The sequence below is a fragment of the Netta rufina genome (assembly GCF_964035555.1).
Source record: "Netta rufina genome assembly, chromosome: 1".
NCBI lineage: Eukaryota > Metazoa > Chordata > Aves > Anseriformes > Anatidae > Netta > Netta rufina.
The window spans coordinates 274,946-292,125 of NC_140123.1; the positions used below are offsets into that span (position 1 = coordinate 274,946).

At 68.9% G+C, this 17,180-nt stretch overlaps 2 protein-coding genes across 2 annotated transcripts; one reads left to right on the forward strand and one right to left on the reverse strand.

Moving 5' to 3' along the window:
* Nucleotides 1–280: 280 nt before the first annotated feature.
* Nucleotides 281–3,373, reverse strand: CNGA4 (cyclic nucleotide gated channel subunit alpha 4; the record flags this gene model as incomplete). Its single annotated transcript, XM_084303859.1, has 6 exons — nucleotides 281–390; nucleotides 462–1,136; nucleotides 1,205–2,200; nucleotides 2,734–2,840; nucleotides 2,941–3,054; nucleotides 3,300–3,373. The coding sequence occupies 6 exons, from the start codon at nucleotides 3,371–3,373 to the stop codon at nucleotides 281–283; spliced, it is 2,076 nt and encodes a 691-aa protein (XP_084159985.1).
* Nucleotides 3,374–3,962: 589 nt separating this feature from the next.
* Nucleotides 3,963–12,089, forward strand: FHIP1B (FHF complex subunit HOOK interacting protein 1B). The gene is made up of 13 exons (XM_084304713.1): nucleotides 3,963–4,044; nucleotides 4,472–4,512; nucleotides 7,061–7,356; nucleotides 7,428–8,030; nucleotides 8,127–8,285; nucleotides 8,354–8,440; nucleotides 8,542–8,709; nucleotides 8,784–8,863; nucleotides 9,084–9,253; nucleotides 9,345–10,367; nucleotides 10,442–10,620; nucleotides 11,082–11,244; nucleotides 11,514–12,089. Exons 3-13 carry the CDS (start codon nucleotides 7,219–7,221, stop codon nucleotides 11,807–11,809), a joined length of 3,066 nt encoding a protein of 1,021 aa, XP_084160839.1. The 5' UTR covers nucleotides 3,963–4,044; nucleotides 4,472–4,512; nucleotides 7,061–7,218; the 3' UTR covers nucleotides 11,810–12,089.
* The last annotated feature ends 5,091 nt before the right edge of the window (nucleotides 12,090–17,180 follow it).

The window sequence follows — 17,180 nt, forward strand, 5'->3', positions numbered from 1 at the left end:
CCCGTTCCTGTCCCCTCCTGTCCCTTCCCACTCCTGTCCTCTCCGCCCCAGGTGGCCCTGGCCCCGTCTCTGTCCCGCTCTGGTTCCTGCGGCCGCTGTGCCTGCTCTGCCCCATCCCTGCAGCTCCCGTTTCAGTCATGAACAACCATCCCTGTTACCTAGCAACTGTTGTCATTGTTACATAGCAACTATTGTCACCATCACCTAGTGGTTGTTGTCCTTGTTACCTAGTGACTGTTGTCATCGTTACCCAGCGATGGCTGTCACAAAGCACCCAGCGTCACCGCTGGCACACACCTGACAGCCGGACAGGTCCCTTGACCTTCAGCGCCGGGGGCCTCTGCGTCTTGTGCCCCGCACCCCCGTGGGACCCTGGCCCCTGGTGGGTCCCTGAACACCAGCGGGACCCTGTACACCAGTGGGACCCTGCATCCCCATGGAACCCTGCACCCTGGTGGTACCCCGTACACCAATGGGACCCCGTACACCAGTGGGACCCTGCACCCTGGTGGAACCCTGCACCCTGGTGGGACCCTGCACATCAGTGGGACCCTGCACCCTGGTGGGACCCTGTGCCCTGGTGGGACCCTGTACACCATTGGGACCCTGCACCCTGGTGGGACCCTGTGCCCTGGTGGGATCCTGCACACCAGTGGGACCCCGCAAGCCCATGGGACCCTGCACCCTTGTGGGACCCTGTGCCCCATCAGGACCCCGTCCCCCATCAGGTCCCTGCAGCCTGGCGGGCCCCAGGTCCCTGTCTGGAGCCTGTTCCCTGGCCAGGCGCCGCTGCTGGGCCCTGCTCTCGAGGCGCCCGATGCGCAGCGCCAGCTTGAAGGCACTGGACTCCAGCTGGGCCAGCAGCCGGGCCACCCGTGTCTGCAGCTCCTCCAGGGCCACCTCCAGCACCTGCACTCGCTGCTCAGCCTCCTCTGCTGCTGCCACCGCCGCCGCCTCAGCGTGCACATCCAGCTTGTCCATGCGCAGCAGGATCTCACGGCCCTTGGCCTCCATCAGGGCGCGGGCGCTGGGGAACTCGGCCAGCACCTCTGTCAGGTCCTCCTTGGAGAGGCAGAAGAGGTCTGAGTAGCCGATGCTCTGGATGTTGGCGGTGCGACGGTTCCCTGACCTGTTCCCTGGGGATGCAGGGCTGCGGTGAGGCCAGGGCTGGGGGTGTGCTTGCAGGGGTGCGTCAGAGGCTCACCTCGGATGTTGATGAGGCTGATCTCCCCGAAGTAGAGCCCCTCGCCCAGGATGGCGAGCTGTGTGACGCCGTCGGCCGCCACCACGGCCAGACGCCCCTCGCGGATGAAATACATCTCTCGCCCCACGTCGCCGGTGCGGCAGACGAACTCTCCGGGGCTGAAGACCTGGGGCCGCAGCTTGAGCACCAGCGCCTCCAGCACACCGCGCTCGCAGCTCTGGAAGAGGGACACCTTGCGCAGGGCAGGCAGGTGCACGCTGGCGGCCACCTCGGCCCGCAGCCGGCTGGGCAGGTGCCGGAGCACGGCCCGCTCCCCCACCAGCTTCCTCTGCGCCCGCAGGTGCTGGTGCCAGCCGGCCACCCGCCGCAGCAGCCGCCCCCCGACACCATGTGCCTGCAGGTACTGCTGCACCGGGCCGTGGTCGGGGTAGAAGGCGGCGTCGGCTGCGTTCATGTTGGCGATGACGGAGCTCATGCTGCCCATGATGGTGGCGAAGCCCAGCACGGCCAGCAGGAAGCCGGCGGTCATGAAGAGGAACTCCTCCTCGCGCTGGGGCTCCGGCGTGTCACCCACGGTGGTGAGGATGAGGGTGGAGATGTAGAAGCTGTGCAGGTACTGCCGCAGCGGGCGGGCGAAGCCGGGGCGGCTGGCGTTGGGGTAGACCCAATCGTCGGCACCCAGCCCCAGGTAGGTGGAGAGGGCAAAGTAGAGGCAGCCGTTCCAGTGGATGGTGACGAAGACGTAGAGCATCAGCTTGGCGATGCGGAAGGCATAGGGGTGGGCAGTGCGTGTCTCCCGGCGGTCAAAGGCTTCGAAGAGCCGCGGGGTCCGCAGGAAGCGGTTGGCTCGCACGGCCGGCACGGCTGGCCCCAGGTGCAGGTAGAGCAGGTCGGTGGGCAGCACCGAGGCCACGTCCCAGGGGAAGCTGGCAGAGCGCAGGTAGCGCCACCGGATCTGCGCCCGGTCCTGCACCAGGATGCCCTCCTCCAGGAAGCCTGGGGGCAGTGAGTCAGCACTCGGCCCCCTGGGGAGCCCCTGGGGGTGGAGGGCCCTGGGTCCAGGAGGGATGTGGCTGGGCTGGGGACAGGGGACTCACGGGTATGGGGGCTCCCTGTGGGATGGGGGCACCCAAATGGGGGGTGAGAGGCTGTGAGGTGGCCCTGTGCTGGTAGAGGTGGGGGACACCACATATGTCACCACTGGGCCCTGTGCTGCCTGCGTGGCTGTACTGCCGAGGGGCTCGGCAGATGGGCGCCCACCCCAAAATGTCAGCCCAGCCCCACCCCTGCCCAGTGACTGCTGTGCTCCCAGGTCTGTGTGTGCCTGACGTGTGTGTGTGTGCCACGTGTGTGTGTGCACGTGCACATGCACGTCACACAGGTTTGTGCATGCGTGTCTTTGTGTGCAAGTACGTGTATCTGTGTGTGCACACGTGTGACTGCGTGTAGTTGTGTGTGCGGGTACGTGCCTGCGCACACACGTGGTGTTGGTGCAAGCGGCCGGGCGTGGGGCGGGCTGGGGCACTGACCGGTGTGGAGGTGCACGGCGATGTCCAGCAGGTAGAGCGCGTCGCTCAGGCAGTCCAGGCTCAGCCACAGCACCGTGTGCTGCTCCTGGAGCTCGGCGAAGCAGGACCTGGCGGCGCCGGCACCGTCACCGGGCTGCCCGGAGCCGGCCCCAGCCCCCGGGTCACCCCCCTGGCTGCAGCGCCGGCGCCCACCCCGCACCCCGGCACCTGCAGACGATGACGATCCAGTTGTACATGATGGGCAGCACCATGGCGCTGAGCCACCAGTAGTACCAGTCCCCGGAGGGGTCGAGGATCCAGCTCTGGGGAGCGGCAGCGCTGCTGGGGAGGCACGGGGGGGTCGTGGTGGATGGGACCCCCCGGGATGGGCCCTGCCGCCCTACCGTGCCCCCCCGTGCCCCCCCGTGCCCCCAGTGACCCCCCGTACTCTACCGTGACCCCCAGTGCCCCCCCGAGCCCAGCTCCCCGGCTCAGCCCCACCCCGCACGGGGCAGGGGTGCTGATGGGGATCCCCCTCGTGCCCCGGTCCCGGTCCCCCCGGCGGGGCACCCCCCGGCCCCGCTCACCCCTGCGTGCGGCCGGTGCGTGGTGCCGGGGCCCGGTCCCAGCGGCGGGACAGCACCGCGCTGAGGCTCCGCATCCTGCACCGGGGCTGCTGCGGGGCCGGGGCGCGGCCGGGCGGTGCCGGGCGGGTCCTGGCAACCGGGGCTCCCCGGGGGCTGCTCACCGCGCACCGGGACGCCAGCGCTGCCGTGCGCGTCCCCGGGGCCGTGGGGGCGGCGAGCCGCCGGGGCTGCCGCCGGGCTCGGGGCGCTGCGGGGCCGGCACCGGGACGGGGGGCGCCGCGGGGGCGGGAGGGGGCGGCCGGTGCCCGGGGCAGGCACGGCCGGTGCGGGGGGCGCTGCGGGGGGCGCCGTGCCCCGGGCGGGCTGCCCGAGCCCCGCGGCGGTGCCCGGTGCCCGGTGCCCGGTGCCGGTCCAGGGGCAGGGGCAGGTCCCGCACAGCCCCGGTGCCCCCGCCCCGCCCCGCCCCGCCCCGCCCCGCCCCGCCCCGCCCCGCCCCGCCCCGCCCCGCCCCGCCCCGCCCCGCTGCCTACCTGGCCCCGCCCCGGGCCCCGCCCCGGTCTCCGCGCAGCCAATGAGCACTCGCCTCGAGGCGGTGGCCAAGCGCCGACCCCGCCCCTAGAGGCGCAGGCCCCGCCCACGCCGGTGTTCGGGGCGGGGCCGCGGGCGGGGCCGTGCGCGCGCCGGTGCGTCGGGCGGCGGCGGGAAGATGGCGGCGGGCGCGCGGGGCCCGCAGTGGAGGCGGCCGGTGAGAGCGGGGGCGGGCGGCGGGGGGCGGCCGGGCCGGGGGGCGGGGCCCCGGGAAGGGGCGGGGCCTCCCGGGAAGGGGCGGGGCGGGCGGGGCCGGTGCCCTTGGCCGCGGCGCGGGGGGACCCGGCCCGGCCCGGGGCTGTCCTCGGGCGGCGGGCGCTGGGGACGGGGCACCCGGACCCGGTCCCGGTCCCGGGGGTGGCGGCGGCCGCGGGTGTCCTCGCGGGGGGCTGCGGGGAGCGGCGCGGCCCGGCCCTGGCGGGTCCCCCCCGGGGCTCTGCCCCCGCTCCCGGTGTCCCCGGGGAGCCCCGGCCGGGCCGCACCGGGGCCGGGCCCCGCGCCCCCCGCGGCCGCTCCCGGTTCCCCCGTTCCCCCGTTCCCCGTTCCCGTCCCCCCGTTACCCCACCTCTGCTGTCCCTTCCCAGGCGCGGCGCTGACGGACGGAGCCCCGCGACCTTGACCCCAGGTAGGAGGGCGCCGGGACGGGGCTGCGGGGGGCGCGGGGGCACGGCCGCCCCGTCCGTGTGTCCCCGTGTCCGTCTGTCCGCCCGTGTGCCCGTCCGTCCCCGCGGGGTGTCCGGGTCCGGCGGGCCCCGGTGTGGCTGTGCCTCCACGAGTGGCACCGGCACGTGGTGCGGCCCGGCCGTGGGGCGATGCTGCCGGCGGCTCGGGGGCGCGCGTCCCGAGCACCTTCTGGGACACCCCCAGCTGTGGCACCGGGCGTGCGGCCGTGCCGGGCGGCGGCGCTTGTGGTGCCCCGTGCCCACCGCCCGCAGACACCGGGCTGGCGGCTGCACCTGGTGCTGCCTGGCTGGCAGCAGTGCCATGGGGCGGTGGTGCCATCGGTGCCCCTGGAAGCAGCCCGCACCTTGCCCACAGCGTGCGAGGCCCGGGGACCGGGCAGGTTCGACGCCATGGTCACCTCTCGGAGTCCCCGCTTGGTGCCAGGCGGGTGCTGGACACCGGTGAGGGCCAAGCCCCCTCCAGGCCGCGTCCCGTGGGGGATCCAGCCGGTCCCGGTGCAGCCGCAGTGCCCCGGGTCTGGTTTCTGAGATGCATTGCCATGAGCTGGGCCTCACGGAGCGCCTCGCTCTGCCCGGGTCCGTCTGTCAGCAGCCTCCCCCTGCCCGGGGTGGGGCCCGGTGTGGCTCGGTGCTGCGGGTGCCGCCCGTGGCTGTCCCGGTGGCGGCAGCGCTGCGGGCGCTTGGCGCGAGGTGCCGGGCGCGCTGACTCCTCAGGGTCTAACTTTAGCAACTGCAGTAAGGCTGCGCCCATGTTGGAATGGGAAGCTCCTCGCCGCGTGGTATAAATACATCTGGCCGGTTCCTAAAATACCCGGCGGCAGCGTGCTGCCTCCCCCGGCGGTGCTGCTGGCAGCGCGGCGCTCGGCTGCCCTCAGCGCCAGCTCCGTGCCGCTCCCGCCGCGTGGAAGCCGCCGGCACCGCTGCCCGACAGCTCCTCGCGCTTCCCACGCCGGGTCTCTGCCTGCGCTCTGGGTGTGCCGCTGCTCACTTCCCTTTTTGTGCCTTTTGTGGTTTAGGTTTCCCTGAGTGGCCTCTTTCACACCCCGCCTGTGGCCCTGTGGTGTCCCCCCGGCGCTGTCCCGGTGCTGCCCTCCCGTCCCCGGTGGTGTCCCACCAGTCCCAGCAAGGCCGTGCTGGGTGCGTGCTGGGATGGCACCACACGCAGCACTGGGACCAGGGCCTCGCCTGTGCTGGGGGCAGCAGGGGATGCCCGGCACGAGGTGTGGGGATGGAGCGCAGGCACTCTGTGGCTCTGGGGGTGGGCAAGGAGTGTGGGAGCCATGGCTCCGTGCGCTGCCCCCAGCTGCCAGCTCCTGGTGGCCGTCAGGGCACAGCCTTCCTGCTGGGGATGCCCTGGTCCTGTGCCCCTTGCTCCTGCCCTGCCCCTCGTTGGGTGCTGCCACAGCCCCAGGGCCAGGCTCTGCTGGTGCCCTGTGCCCCCAGTGACCCCGAGCAAGTGCCGGTGGCTGTGTTGGGGCTGGAGGATGCTGGGGACAGGGACTGGGACTGGGACAGTGCTGTGCCCTCGGCAGGGGCTCATGGCCTGGCCAGGAGAGCCGCGGTGCTGCCCTGGTGGGGAGAAGGGGCTGAGCACGTGGGGACTCGTGCCTCTGGCTGGGTGCCTGAGCTGCTGTGCCGCACCGTGCCATGGCTGCGGGGCCCCGTGCCTGGCTGAGCCTGCTGCCGCTGCGGGGCCGGGCTGGGGGCAGCCCTCCCGGTGCCACCGGGTGCCCCCGCGCTTGGCTCCCGGCTGGCTCCGGGGTTCAAAGTGCAGGGCTGGGTGTGGAGGCAGAGCCGCGCCAGAGCCCTCCTCCGCTCTGCTTCCTCGTCCGTCCCGTCCCGTCCCGTCCCTCCTCCTGGCAGCCGACGCTGCCGCCTCTTCCTCCCGGTGCGTGGGGCCTTGTGCTAGGCCTGGGAGCTGCTGCCCCAGCCCTGAGCGCAGGTAGGTGATGTCCTGCCCGTCCTGCTGCCTCGGGGCTGGGCCTGGGGTCCCGCCAGGCTGCTTGTCCTCTGGGTGCTCCCCTCCGGGCTTGTGCCTCCCGTGGTGACCTGGGGCTGCTGTGAGCTGGTAGCGCTCGCGGAGCCATCCCCATGCCGGTGCTGCTGCTTGCCTGTGCCCTCCAGCCATGTGCTGCTGGAGCTGATGTGGGGTGTGGGTGTGTGTGTATGGGGGGCTGCCTGTCGGCTCCATGCCTGTTCCCTCCCCAGGCCCAGGGTGGCCACAGCAGCTCCCTCACCCCCCACAGCCGCAGCCAGTGTGCGGGCAGCCAGTGTCACCCCTGGCTGTGTGACCCAGTGCCAAAACACGAGGAAGGGGTGGGTGCGGTGCAGGCGATGGCGGTGTGGCTCTGCTCCTGGGGCAGGGGTCCTGCCGTGCCCTGCTGCACGCTGGCACGCCTGCCTGTGGGTGCGGGGCCTGGGAAGAGCGGTCCCGGGCCGAGGGTCCCTGCTGCCCCAGCTCACCCGTGCTGAGCCGCTGCTCTCCCACAGCCCAGGCCGTGGTGACAGCAGCATGGAGTGTGGGGCCCTGTGGGTTGGCCGCTGCCCCGTGCCCCCGCAGCGCCGCCGTGCAGACGTTGGATCTGGCCCAGCCCTCAGGGTGCTGCACCGCTGCCTGTGAGCCCCCCCCTGCCACGCGGCGCGTCCCCATGGAGAGGATGAGCTGGCTCAGCAAGCTGAACCCCCGGGGGGCCGGGCACCGCACCGCCCGCAGCGCCAGCTTGCAGAGCCCCGTCACCGCCGACCCCGAGACCTGCCTCATGGTCTTCAAGAACCACTGGTCCCAGGTGAGTGAGCCGGGGTGGGGGCGAGCCCAGGGCACCCCCCCCCGGCCAGGCACTTAACCTGCTGCCCCCAGGTGCTGCGGATCCTGGAGCGGAGGGGCTGCAAGCCGGCCCCTGATGACCTGAGCGCCGTGCGGAACAACACCTACCAGATGCTGAACCTGCTGGCGGAGGACCGGCCGCGGGGCGACGCAGCTGCGGGGCCCATCCTGGAGTTCGTGGTGGCAGAGAACCTCCTGGAGCGCCTGCTGTGCTGGCACCTGCAGGGGGACTTCACGGAGGAGCGCAAGGTGGAGCAGCTGAAGCTCTATGAGATGCTCATCAGCCAGGCCCGGCAGCCCCTGCTGCAGCACAAGCCTGTGCTCACGCCCCTGCTACGGCTGCTCAGCCTCTGTGCCGAGCCCGCCTCGGCGCTGCTGGAGAACAGCCTGGTGCTGCTGCTCAACCAGCTCTGCGTCTCTGTGGCCAAGGAGCCCGCCATCCTGGAGCTCTTCTTCCACAGCCACACGGACCAGGGCCCTGCCAACCTCATCATATTCTCCCTCCTCATCCCCTTCATCCACCACGAGGGCGTCCTGGGGCAGCAGGCCAGGGACGCGCTGTTGCTTATCATGGCCATGTCTGCCAGCAACCACGCCGTGGCCAAGTCCATCACCGACAACTCCTACTTCTGCCCAGTAAGGCCGGTGCTAGCGTGGTGCCTGCGCTGCCAGGGGCTGTGCCCTGCTCGGGGCCGCACGTCCCAACTCCATGCTCGATGCCTGTCCCCCCAGGTCCTGGCCACAGGCCTGAGCGCCCTGTACTCCTCGCTGCCTCGCAAGATCGAGGTGCGGGGGGATGACTGGCACTTCCTGCGCCGCGAGGACTGGATCGGCGTCTCCTCCCTCGTGCTCTTCATGAACTCGCTGGAGTTCTGCAACGCTGTCATCCAGGTGGGGCTCGCTGCTGGTGGTGGCGTGCGCAGGGTGGCGTGGGCGGCCCTGACCCCTCCACTCTGCAGGTTGCCCACCCGCTGGTGCAGAAGCAGCTGGTGGACTACGTCCACAACGGGTTCCTGGTGCCCGTCATGGGGCCAGCGCTGCACAAGGTAGGGGCTGCCCCGGCCGGGGCTGTTTGGGTGGGCAGCAGGGCTGCGGGGTGCCCCGCGCAGGTCCCGGCCTGGCGCACGCCCAGCTGCTGCTCCCGCAGACCTCCATCGAGGAGATGATCGCCAGCACGGCGTACCTGGACCTGTTCCTGCGCAGCGTCAGCGAGACGGCGCTGCTGAAAACCTTCCTGCGCTTCGTGCTGCTGCACCGCCACGACAATGCCACCATCCTCGACACCCTCGTGGGCCGCATCAACAGCAACTCGCGGGTAGGAGGCAGGGGGGCTGCGGCGGGGCCAGCTCGTGGGGTGCTGCGGCTGCCTCACACCCCCTCGGTCCTCAGCTCTGCATGGTCTCCCTGAGCCTCTTCCGGACACTGCTCAGCCTCAACTGTGAGGACGTGATGCTGCAGCTGGTGCTCAGGTAACCTGCGCCGTGCCTGCCGCTGCCCTGTGGTGGCAGGGTATGGCTGGGGCACTGCCTCGTGGGTGCTGGGGTGAGACACGGCTGTGGCATGGAGGGGCAAGCGCCTGGGTGGGGGCACCCCTGGGGGGTCTGGCGGTGGAGTGGGACGGTGCTGGCCCCTGCTGTGTCCGTCCTGCGGTCTCGGCACTTCCCCGCGCGCAGCCCCGCGTCCCCCCAGGTACCTGCTGCCCTGCAGCCACGTCATGCTGAGCCAGAAGCGGGCGGTCAGGGACCTGGACATCTACGGGAAGACGGCAGCCAAATTCCTGTCGCTCATCCCACGCTGCTGCCGCCCCGAGAGCCTGCCGCTGCCGGAGCGCGAGGAGGAGCATGCCGCCTGGTCCAAGGGTACGGTGCCGGTCCCCTCGCCACGCCTGCAGCCCCTGCGCCGAGCCCCCCAGCCCCGCGCCGCCCTGAGCGCCTGCTTCTGCTCCTGCAGGCCAGGGCAGCCCCAACGTGGATGCCTCCTCTGTGGTCACCGTGCCGAAGCCCTCCACGCCATCCCGCCTCGCCTTCTTCATGCGGCAGCAGAGCGCCGGCCCCGAGGCAGCTGGCGCCGTGCCGCCGCGCTCCCCCGGCACGCCGTGCGGCAGCCCCGGGCACCGGGCCGGCCGCTGGGAGGAGGTGTCGGAGCTGGACAGGAACTACCTGGAGTACCTGCGGGACGCGCGCCACAGCATCGACCGCTGCGCCTGGGCCTGCCGCGTCTGGTCGGCCCCCTACGACGGCGAGGAGCCGAGCGCCACCGGCGCGGCCCCCCCACCCGATGGCAGCCACCCGCCCGGCCCCGAGGGCTGCGGCGCCCCGCGCCCTCCGGGACCCCCCACCCCGCGGACTAAGAAGCGGGGCCTGCCCGAGGAAGGGGCAAGGGAGGGCCCTGGGGGGGCACCCGTACCCGGTGAGCCCTGCTCTGGGGGCCCCAGCCCCAACGCCCAGGACTCGGGAGCCCTGGTGAACGGGGCGCATGGGCTGGTGGAGCCAGGGCGTCCCGAGGGGGACGTGGCGGTGAAGAAGGTGCGCAGGAGCCCCCAGGGTGAGGGGCTGGCGCAGAATGGGGCCGCGGCCCCCCCCAGCCCCCGGCCACAGCCTGCGGGCTGGGAGCCGCTGCCCTCCGTGGACTCGCTGCTGGAGGAGCTGCTGGCCAAGGCGCCGGCCGAGCCCAACGGGGCGGGCGTCAGCATCGAGGCCTTCACGGAGGAACTGCGGGAGATTGAGGCCGAGATGAAGAACGGTGGCGTGGCCCTGCCCAGCCCCAAGGAGCCGCCCGGACCGCCTGAGCTGCCCCTGTCCCGCGAAGAGGAGGAGGCCTACGCCAGCTTCGCCGCCCTGCCCGAGGGCGAGCTGCTGGCCGGGCCGGGGGACGCTGCGGGGCGGGTGCTGCCCCGGCCCCTGGACCCGCTGGCGCAGCTCATCGCCAGCCCCCCGCGCGCCGTGGGGCCGCCCCCCAGCCAGCCCTTCACAGGTGGGGCCGGGCGCAGGGTGCGGGAGGGCGGCCGGGTCCCCGCTGCCGCGTCCGACGCGTGCCCCTGCCCGCAGGCCCCTTCGTGACGGCGCTGTTCGGCAAGCTGGAGAACATGCTGCACAACTCGCTGTACGTCAACTTCCTGCTGACCGGGCTGGTGGCACAGCTCGCCTGCTACCCGCAGCCGCTGCTGCGCTCCTTCCTCCTCAACACCAACATGGTCTTCCAGCCCAGCGTCAAGTCCCTGCTGCAGGTACCGGGGGTGGCGGTGCTGGACGCCGGCCAGGCGAGCAGGGACGGCCTGTGGGGTTGTGGTTGGGTTTTTAAATGGGTGGGAAGCAGAAGTGTGGAGGTGCCAACGGGCCAACTCTCTGAAGAATGCTTATCAGTATGGTGATAAGCAAATATAAAATACTATATATATATTATATGCATATATAGTATATATACACATATTATCACTATATGTTATATATATATGTACATATTATCAGTATATGTATTATCTATATATATATTATCAATATATACAAATATATATACATGTTATGAGTAAGTTGATAAGCAAATATAAAGTGTCTATGGTGATAGACGCTTTACATTTGCTTATTTTTATATTTATATCCATACTATGTATTTATATTCGTTTATATATGAAAAGCACACATCTGCCCCGGGGCTGGCTGCGATTCCCTCCCGCCCTCCCTCCCACAGGTCCTTGGCTCGGTGAAGAACAAGATCGAGAGCTTCGCTGCCAGCCAGGAGGACTTCCCCACGCTGCTCTTCAAAGCCAAGAAGTACCTGATTGCCCGGGGGAAGCTGGACTGGTCGGACACGCCGAGCGTGGTGCCCGCCCTGCGCCGCTCCGAGCCGCTGGGTGAGGCTGGGGCCGGGGCCGGGGGGAGCAGCGCCCACCCTGAGTGTCCCCCCACGAGGGCCGGGGGCTGGCACGGAGGGCTGGGGCCGCACCAGTGCGGGGGGCTGCGTGGGGCCGGGGGGCTGCTGCTGCGGTGGGGAGGGCGCAGGGGGCTGCATGGAGCACTGCATGGGGGCTGCGTGGGGCACTGCATGGGGGCTGCACCGCACGCAGGGCTGGGGGCTGCCTCTCCCCGGGGCCCCGAGCACGGTGCTGACGCTGTCCCTTAGCCCGCAGCCGGAAGCCGTCGCTGGGCGAGCTGATCCTGCGGCACGCCAACAGCCCGACGCGGGCGCGCCAGGCGGCGCAGCTGGCGCTGCAGCAGGTGCGGGACGGGCCCGTGCTGCAGGCGCTGGCGGGGGCCACGCTCTTCCGCGGCTCGGCCGAGAAGCAGAGCGAGGCGCTGCGGGTCAAGAACGCCGTCTACTGCGCCGTCATCTTCAGCGAGTTCCTGAAGGAGCTGGCGGCCATCGCCCAGGCCCACGCGGTCACGTCCCCGTTCCTGACCGAGCCCCCCGAGGAGTGACCGCGGCGGGCGGCTTTTTAACCACGCGCAGGGCACGGACCTTTTTAATTTATTGGGGGTGAATGTTGTGCTGAGAGCTGGCTGCGGTGCGGCAAGGGGAGGCGGCTGCCCGCGGGGATGCGCCGGGGTCGGCAGGGCCGGATCCTGTGCCGCCTCACGCGGGGCGGGCCGGCTCTGCCCCCCACCCCCGGGTCCCCACTGTCACCCCGTCACCTACCCCCTCCTCTCTATGCAACACCCCGTGCCGTGGGGCAGCCCCGCGGGGGCTGTGGGGCGGCGGGCCGGGGCCGGGGCATGGGGCGTGGGGGCTGGGTGGTGCATGGGGAGGGCTGGTGTGTCTGTGCTGTGTCAAAGCCCTTCTGTAATAAAGGGTCTGGTCGAGGGCACTGCTGCTGCCGTCCCTTCAGGGGTACCCCCCCCCTGCTAGTGCTATAGCTGCATCCTGCACCAGGGCTGTGGGGGGCTCCTGCCTTGGGTCCCTGCCTCCCGCTGGGCCCCAGCAGCCCCCTGCCCTCCCAGCCCCCCTGCGCCTGGAGGATGTCCCCCAGCAGCACCCTGCCAACCCCCCCAACACTCAGGGCAGGGACAGGGCTGCAGCAGGTCACGGTGTTTATTTTTGTACCAACATCTGCACAGTGTCAGCCCAGGGCACCACCAGTGGGTTCCAGCCCCCATGGGGCTTGGCTCGGGCAGGGGGCTGCAGCCAGGGCTCCCACCCCACTGCGTAAGGCTGGGGTGACTCCTGTGCCCAAGCCCCTGCCTGCACTGCTGCTGCTGGATGCGCCCTGGGCTGGCACCGCTGCCTGCCCTGCCCAGCGCTGGGCACTGCCTGTGCCTGGCACTGCCAACCTGTCCGTCCGTCTGTCCTGCAGCCAGGCAGGCACCTTCATCCAAGCACCTCCGTCCACCTCCACGTGTAGGCAGAGCAGGGACGGTAGCTGTAGGGTAACCTGCTGATGGGGGGGGGCTCACAACCACCTCCCCGGCCAGCCCCCTGCCTCTGTCCCCAGGCACGGGCTGGGGAGGGCCACACACCCTCACCCTGAGCAGGGTCTCCTTCTTGCAGCCGTGGCTGTGGGTTGGCCCCTCCAGCCGCAGCTCGAATGCCTGCTTGGGGTGCAACCGGGCACCCTGTGGGGTGAAGGGCAACAGTGGCCACGGGAGCCCGTTGTGCCCAGGGGGCAGCTGCAGAGTGACAGCACCAGAGGCACGGCCACGGCCAGTGAGCAGCCAGCGGAGGAGGCCGGTGGGCTCCCCAGGGAGGTGTCGGACAGGTGAGTGGCTGTGTGGGGCTGGGTGGGGTGGCACCGTTGGGGTCCCCTGATGCTCCAGCAGGCACAGGGTGGTGATGTGGCCACGCTGGGCAGCCAAGGCAGGGGTCCTGTGATGGCTGTCAGCACAGCAAGGGTTGGTGCCTTGTTCCAGCAGCACCCAGTGGTCTCCTGGGCAGCGATGCCCAGTGCTGTCACCCCTTGGCTGCAGCCCTGGCCAGTGTGGGTGTCACAGCCCAGCTTCAAGCAGGCAGCAGCCTGGCCGTGACAGAAGGCCAAGCACAGGGCTGGGCGCTGCTCCCTGTCCACTGCGTCCCCATGCTGAAGCAGCTGCACTGACTGCCCCATCATCAGGAAAGGTGCAGTGCAGTGCACCCCTGGGTGTCTCAGCCCTCAGGGTTGGCCCTGGGCACCAGCAGCAGCTCTGCCAGCACTGGGTGCTCCTCCAGCACCAGCAGGTACAGCAGGATCAGCCCTCAGCATCAGGCAGGTTGGGGTCGACCCCGTAGTGCAGCAGCAGCAGTTCAGTGTCGGGGTGGTGGCCATGCAGGGCAGCAATGGCCAGGGCAGTGTGGCCCTCGTGGCTGCAGCAGTCCAGGGCTGGGCAGCTCTCCAGCAGCAGGGGCAGTGGCCGTCCCGTGCAGCCAGGTGCAGCAGGCTCCAGCCCCATGTGTCACAGTGCTTCTTGTCCAGCCCCCAGGCCAGCAGTGCCTGTGCCATGGCTGTGCTGCCCTGCACTGCTGCCACAGCCTGCACTGTCTGCCCCTCGGGGTCCACGCAGTCCACGGCTGCCCCCCAGAAGAGCAGGGTGCTGACCACTGCCCTGTGGCCCATGGTGGCAGCCTCCAGCAGTGCTGTGTGCCCAGCCACATTCACCTCATCCACCTGGGCGCTGGCCTCCAGCAGCAGCTCCACCATCCCGGTGTGGCCCTCGTAGGCAGTTCCAGCGGGGGCGTGAGGCCATGCATCAGTCGTGCTGCTCCACACGGGCACCATGCCGCAGCAGCATCCAGGTGACATCCTTGTGGCCACCCCAGGCTGCTGCCTGCAGTGCTGTGCAGCCCTCAGCATCTGCTCCATCCACCTCTGTGCCCATCCACAGCAGCACGGCCACAGCCTCAGCGTGCCCGGCCCAGGTGCTGAGCGCAGGTACCCAGCCCCCTGATTCCAGCCGGTTGATGTTGGCACCGTGGGCCAGCTGGCACTGCCACGCTTCGGTGTGTCCCTAAGGGGCAGCCAGTGTCAGAGGCGTCTGCCTGCTGGCATCAGCCACCTCCACCTGCACCCTGCCCCAGCAGCAGCTCCGGGGCGCAGCAGCGGCAGCAGCGTGGCCCTGGGAGGTCCCCCAGGTTCCTGGGGGTCTGGGGGGCACGGGGCATGCTGCGCCCTGGGTGCCCCGTGGCCAGCGGGGCGGGGGGGCTCCTCCGTGCGGACCCTGCTGCCGGGCCCTGCCAGGGGGCTCCGCGGGGCGAGGGGTCCGGGGCACCGGCAGCGCCGCGCTGCGCCCCCCGCCCCACCACGGGAGGGCTCGGGGCAGCACCGGGGCTGCAGGGACCCCGGCGCGGCCCCCCCGAGCCCCGGGGCACCGGGACCCCGCGCGTGGAGCCGGGACCCCCCCCGGCTGCGGGGTGGGCTCGGGGCGGAGATGGGGGCGGCTCTTACCGTGCCCGGGAGCGGGGCGGAGCGGCGGAGGTTCCTTCGGCCGGGCGGGGTTGGAAGCGGCGCCGGCGGCGGCTGAGCCCGGGGCACCGGCAGGCTCCGTCCGCGGGGCTCCGCCGGCGGCGCCCGGACCGGCCCCGGGGCCGCACGGAGCGGGGCGCTGCGGGGCTTAGGTGCGTGTGTCGGTCTGCTCCAGGGCAGGAAGGCTCTGCTGGGGGATCTCGGACCGATGGGCTGAGGTCAACTGCATGAAGTGCAACAAGGCCAAGTGCCGGGTCCTGCACCTGGGGCGCAATAACCCCAAGCAGAGCTACAGGCTGGGAGAGGAATGGTTGGAGAGCTGCCTGGCAGAGAAGGACCTGGGAGTGATGGTGGATAGTCGGCTGAATATGAGCCAGCAGTGTGCTCAGGTGGCCAGGAAGGCCAACAGCATCCTGGCTTGTATCAGAAGCAGTGTGGCCAGCAGGGCTAGGGAAGTGATCGTCCCCCTGTACTCAGCTCTGGTGAGGCCGCACCTCGAGTACTGTGTTCAGTTTTGGGCCCCTCGCTACAAGAAGAACATCGAGGTGCTTGAGCGGGTGCAGAGAAGGGCGACGAAGCTGGTGAGGGGCCTGGAGAACAAGTCCTACGAGGAGCGGCTGAGGGAGCTGGGCTTGTTCAGCCTGGAGAAGAGGAGGCTCAGGGGCGACCTTATTGCTCTCTACAGGTACCTTAAAGGAGGCTGTAGCGAGGTGGGGGTTGGTCTGTTCTCCCACGTGCCTGGTGACAGGACGAGGGGGATTGGGCTAACGTTGCAGCAGGGGAGTTTTAGGTTGGATGTTAGGAAGAACTTCTTTACCGAAATGGTTGTGACGTATTGCAATGGGCAGCCCAGGGAAGCAGTGGAGTCACCATCCCTGGAGGTCTTTAAAAGATGTTTAGATGTAGAGCTCAGTGATACGGTTTAGTGTAGGGCTGGTTAGTGTTAGGTGAGAAGTTGGAGTAGGTCATCTTGGAGGTCTCTTCCAGCCTAGATGACTCTGTCATTCTGTGATTCTGTGAGGGATCCTTGCCACTGGCAGCCGTTTCCATGAGATCCATCACCTCTCCAGGTCTTTACGTTATGCTCTGTTTTATTGATGCTGCCTAACACTAATTTCCTGGTGGAACACCATGCAATGCATTACCTGTGTCAATCAGTGCATGTTGCATCCAGGCTCTCACGTTTGTCAACCCAAATATTTGTCAGAGCTGCTTTCTACCGAGCAGTGCTGATAGGTGTTAATTATTCCTGTAGTGTTTTAAGTCTTCATTTATAAATGCTAGCTTTCACCAGTTGAGTTTTGGCATGATTTTAGCAGTCTGCCTGCCAGCCAGGTTTTCTCCGAAAAGCTCTCTTGTGCTAAACCAACAGAAGTCCACCTGTGCTGCCCCACTCCGAGGTGTCTGCGTGGTTGGGAGCATTGGTGCGGGGTGGCTGCGGGGGCTGCTGGCAGCTGAGACATTTCCCAGACTGTGACCCTGCTCTGCCTGCTCTGCAGGGCTCTGCCCACACCAGGGAGCTTCCAGAGCTGCTGGGATGGGGTGGGGAGGGGATGGGATGGGATTGCAAAGCATCCGGGCCCTGCAGCCAGGGCACTGGGCAGAGCTGGGGCAGAGCTGGGGCAGAGCGCGTGGCCCCCACCCATGCACGAGCCCTGGGGAGGACGCCCGGTGCCAGAATCAGCACGAGCAGGGGCTGAGACCTGACACAAGGATGTCTGCAGCATCCCTCGTGTGGGGTAGTAGCAGGCTGGGGATGGCAGTGAGGGGTGCCACCCGCAGGGGGTGTCAGTGGCTGTGCCCCTCTACAGGAGTGGGGGCACAGGACCGCTGCCAGCCTCGGTTGGGCAGGTTGAGAGCACGCTGAGGCTGCTGTGAGCTGTTGTGGAGCCACCTCTGGAAAGCCTCGAGAGTTGCCCTCTGGAACATGGTAACGCTGCTTCTTGCTCTTGTGTCCTGCCTTTACCTGTGAATTACGGATGATGTGTTTTCCTCGAGTACTTTGGGTTTTTCTGTACACACCTGCGAACACCTCGAAGGGAGCTGGGCTTGTTCAGCCTGGAGAAGAGGAGGCTCAGGGGCGACCTTATTGCTTTCTACAGGTACCTTAAAGGAGGCTGTAGCGAGGTGGGGGTTGGTCTGTTCTCCCATGTGCCCGGTGACAGGACGAGGGGGAATGGGCTTAAGTTGAGCCAGGGGAGTCTTAGGTTAGATGTTAGGAAGAATTTCTTTACTGAAAGGGTTGTGAGGCACTGGAACAGGCTGCCCAGGGAAGTGGTGGAGTCACCATCCCTGGAAGTCTTCAAAAGACGTTTAGATGTAGAGCTTAGGGATATGGTTTAGTGGGGACTGTTAGCGTTAGGTCAGAGGTTGGACTCGATGATCTTGAGGTCTCTTCCAACCTAGAAATTCTGTGATTC

Coding starts and splice junctions, on each gene's coding strand:
- FHIP1B (XM_084304713.1), top strand. CDS start 7,219: ATGGAGAGGATGAGCTGGCTCAGCAAGCTGAACCCCCGGGGGGCCGGG. Junction 10,621..11,081: donor GCGTCAAGTCCCTGCTGCAG/GTACCGGGGGTG, acceptor TCCCTCCCACAG/GTCCTTGGCTCGGTGAAGAA. Junction 11,245..11,513: donor GCGCCGCTCCGAGCCGCTGG/GTGAGGCTGGGG, acceptor GCTGTCCCTTAG/CCCGCAGCCGGAAGCCGTCG.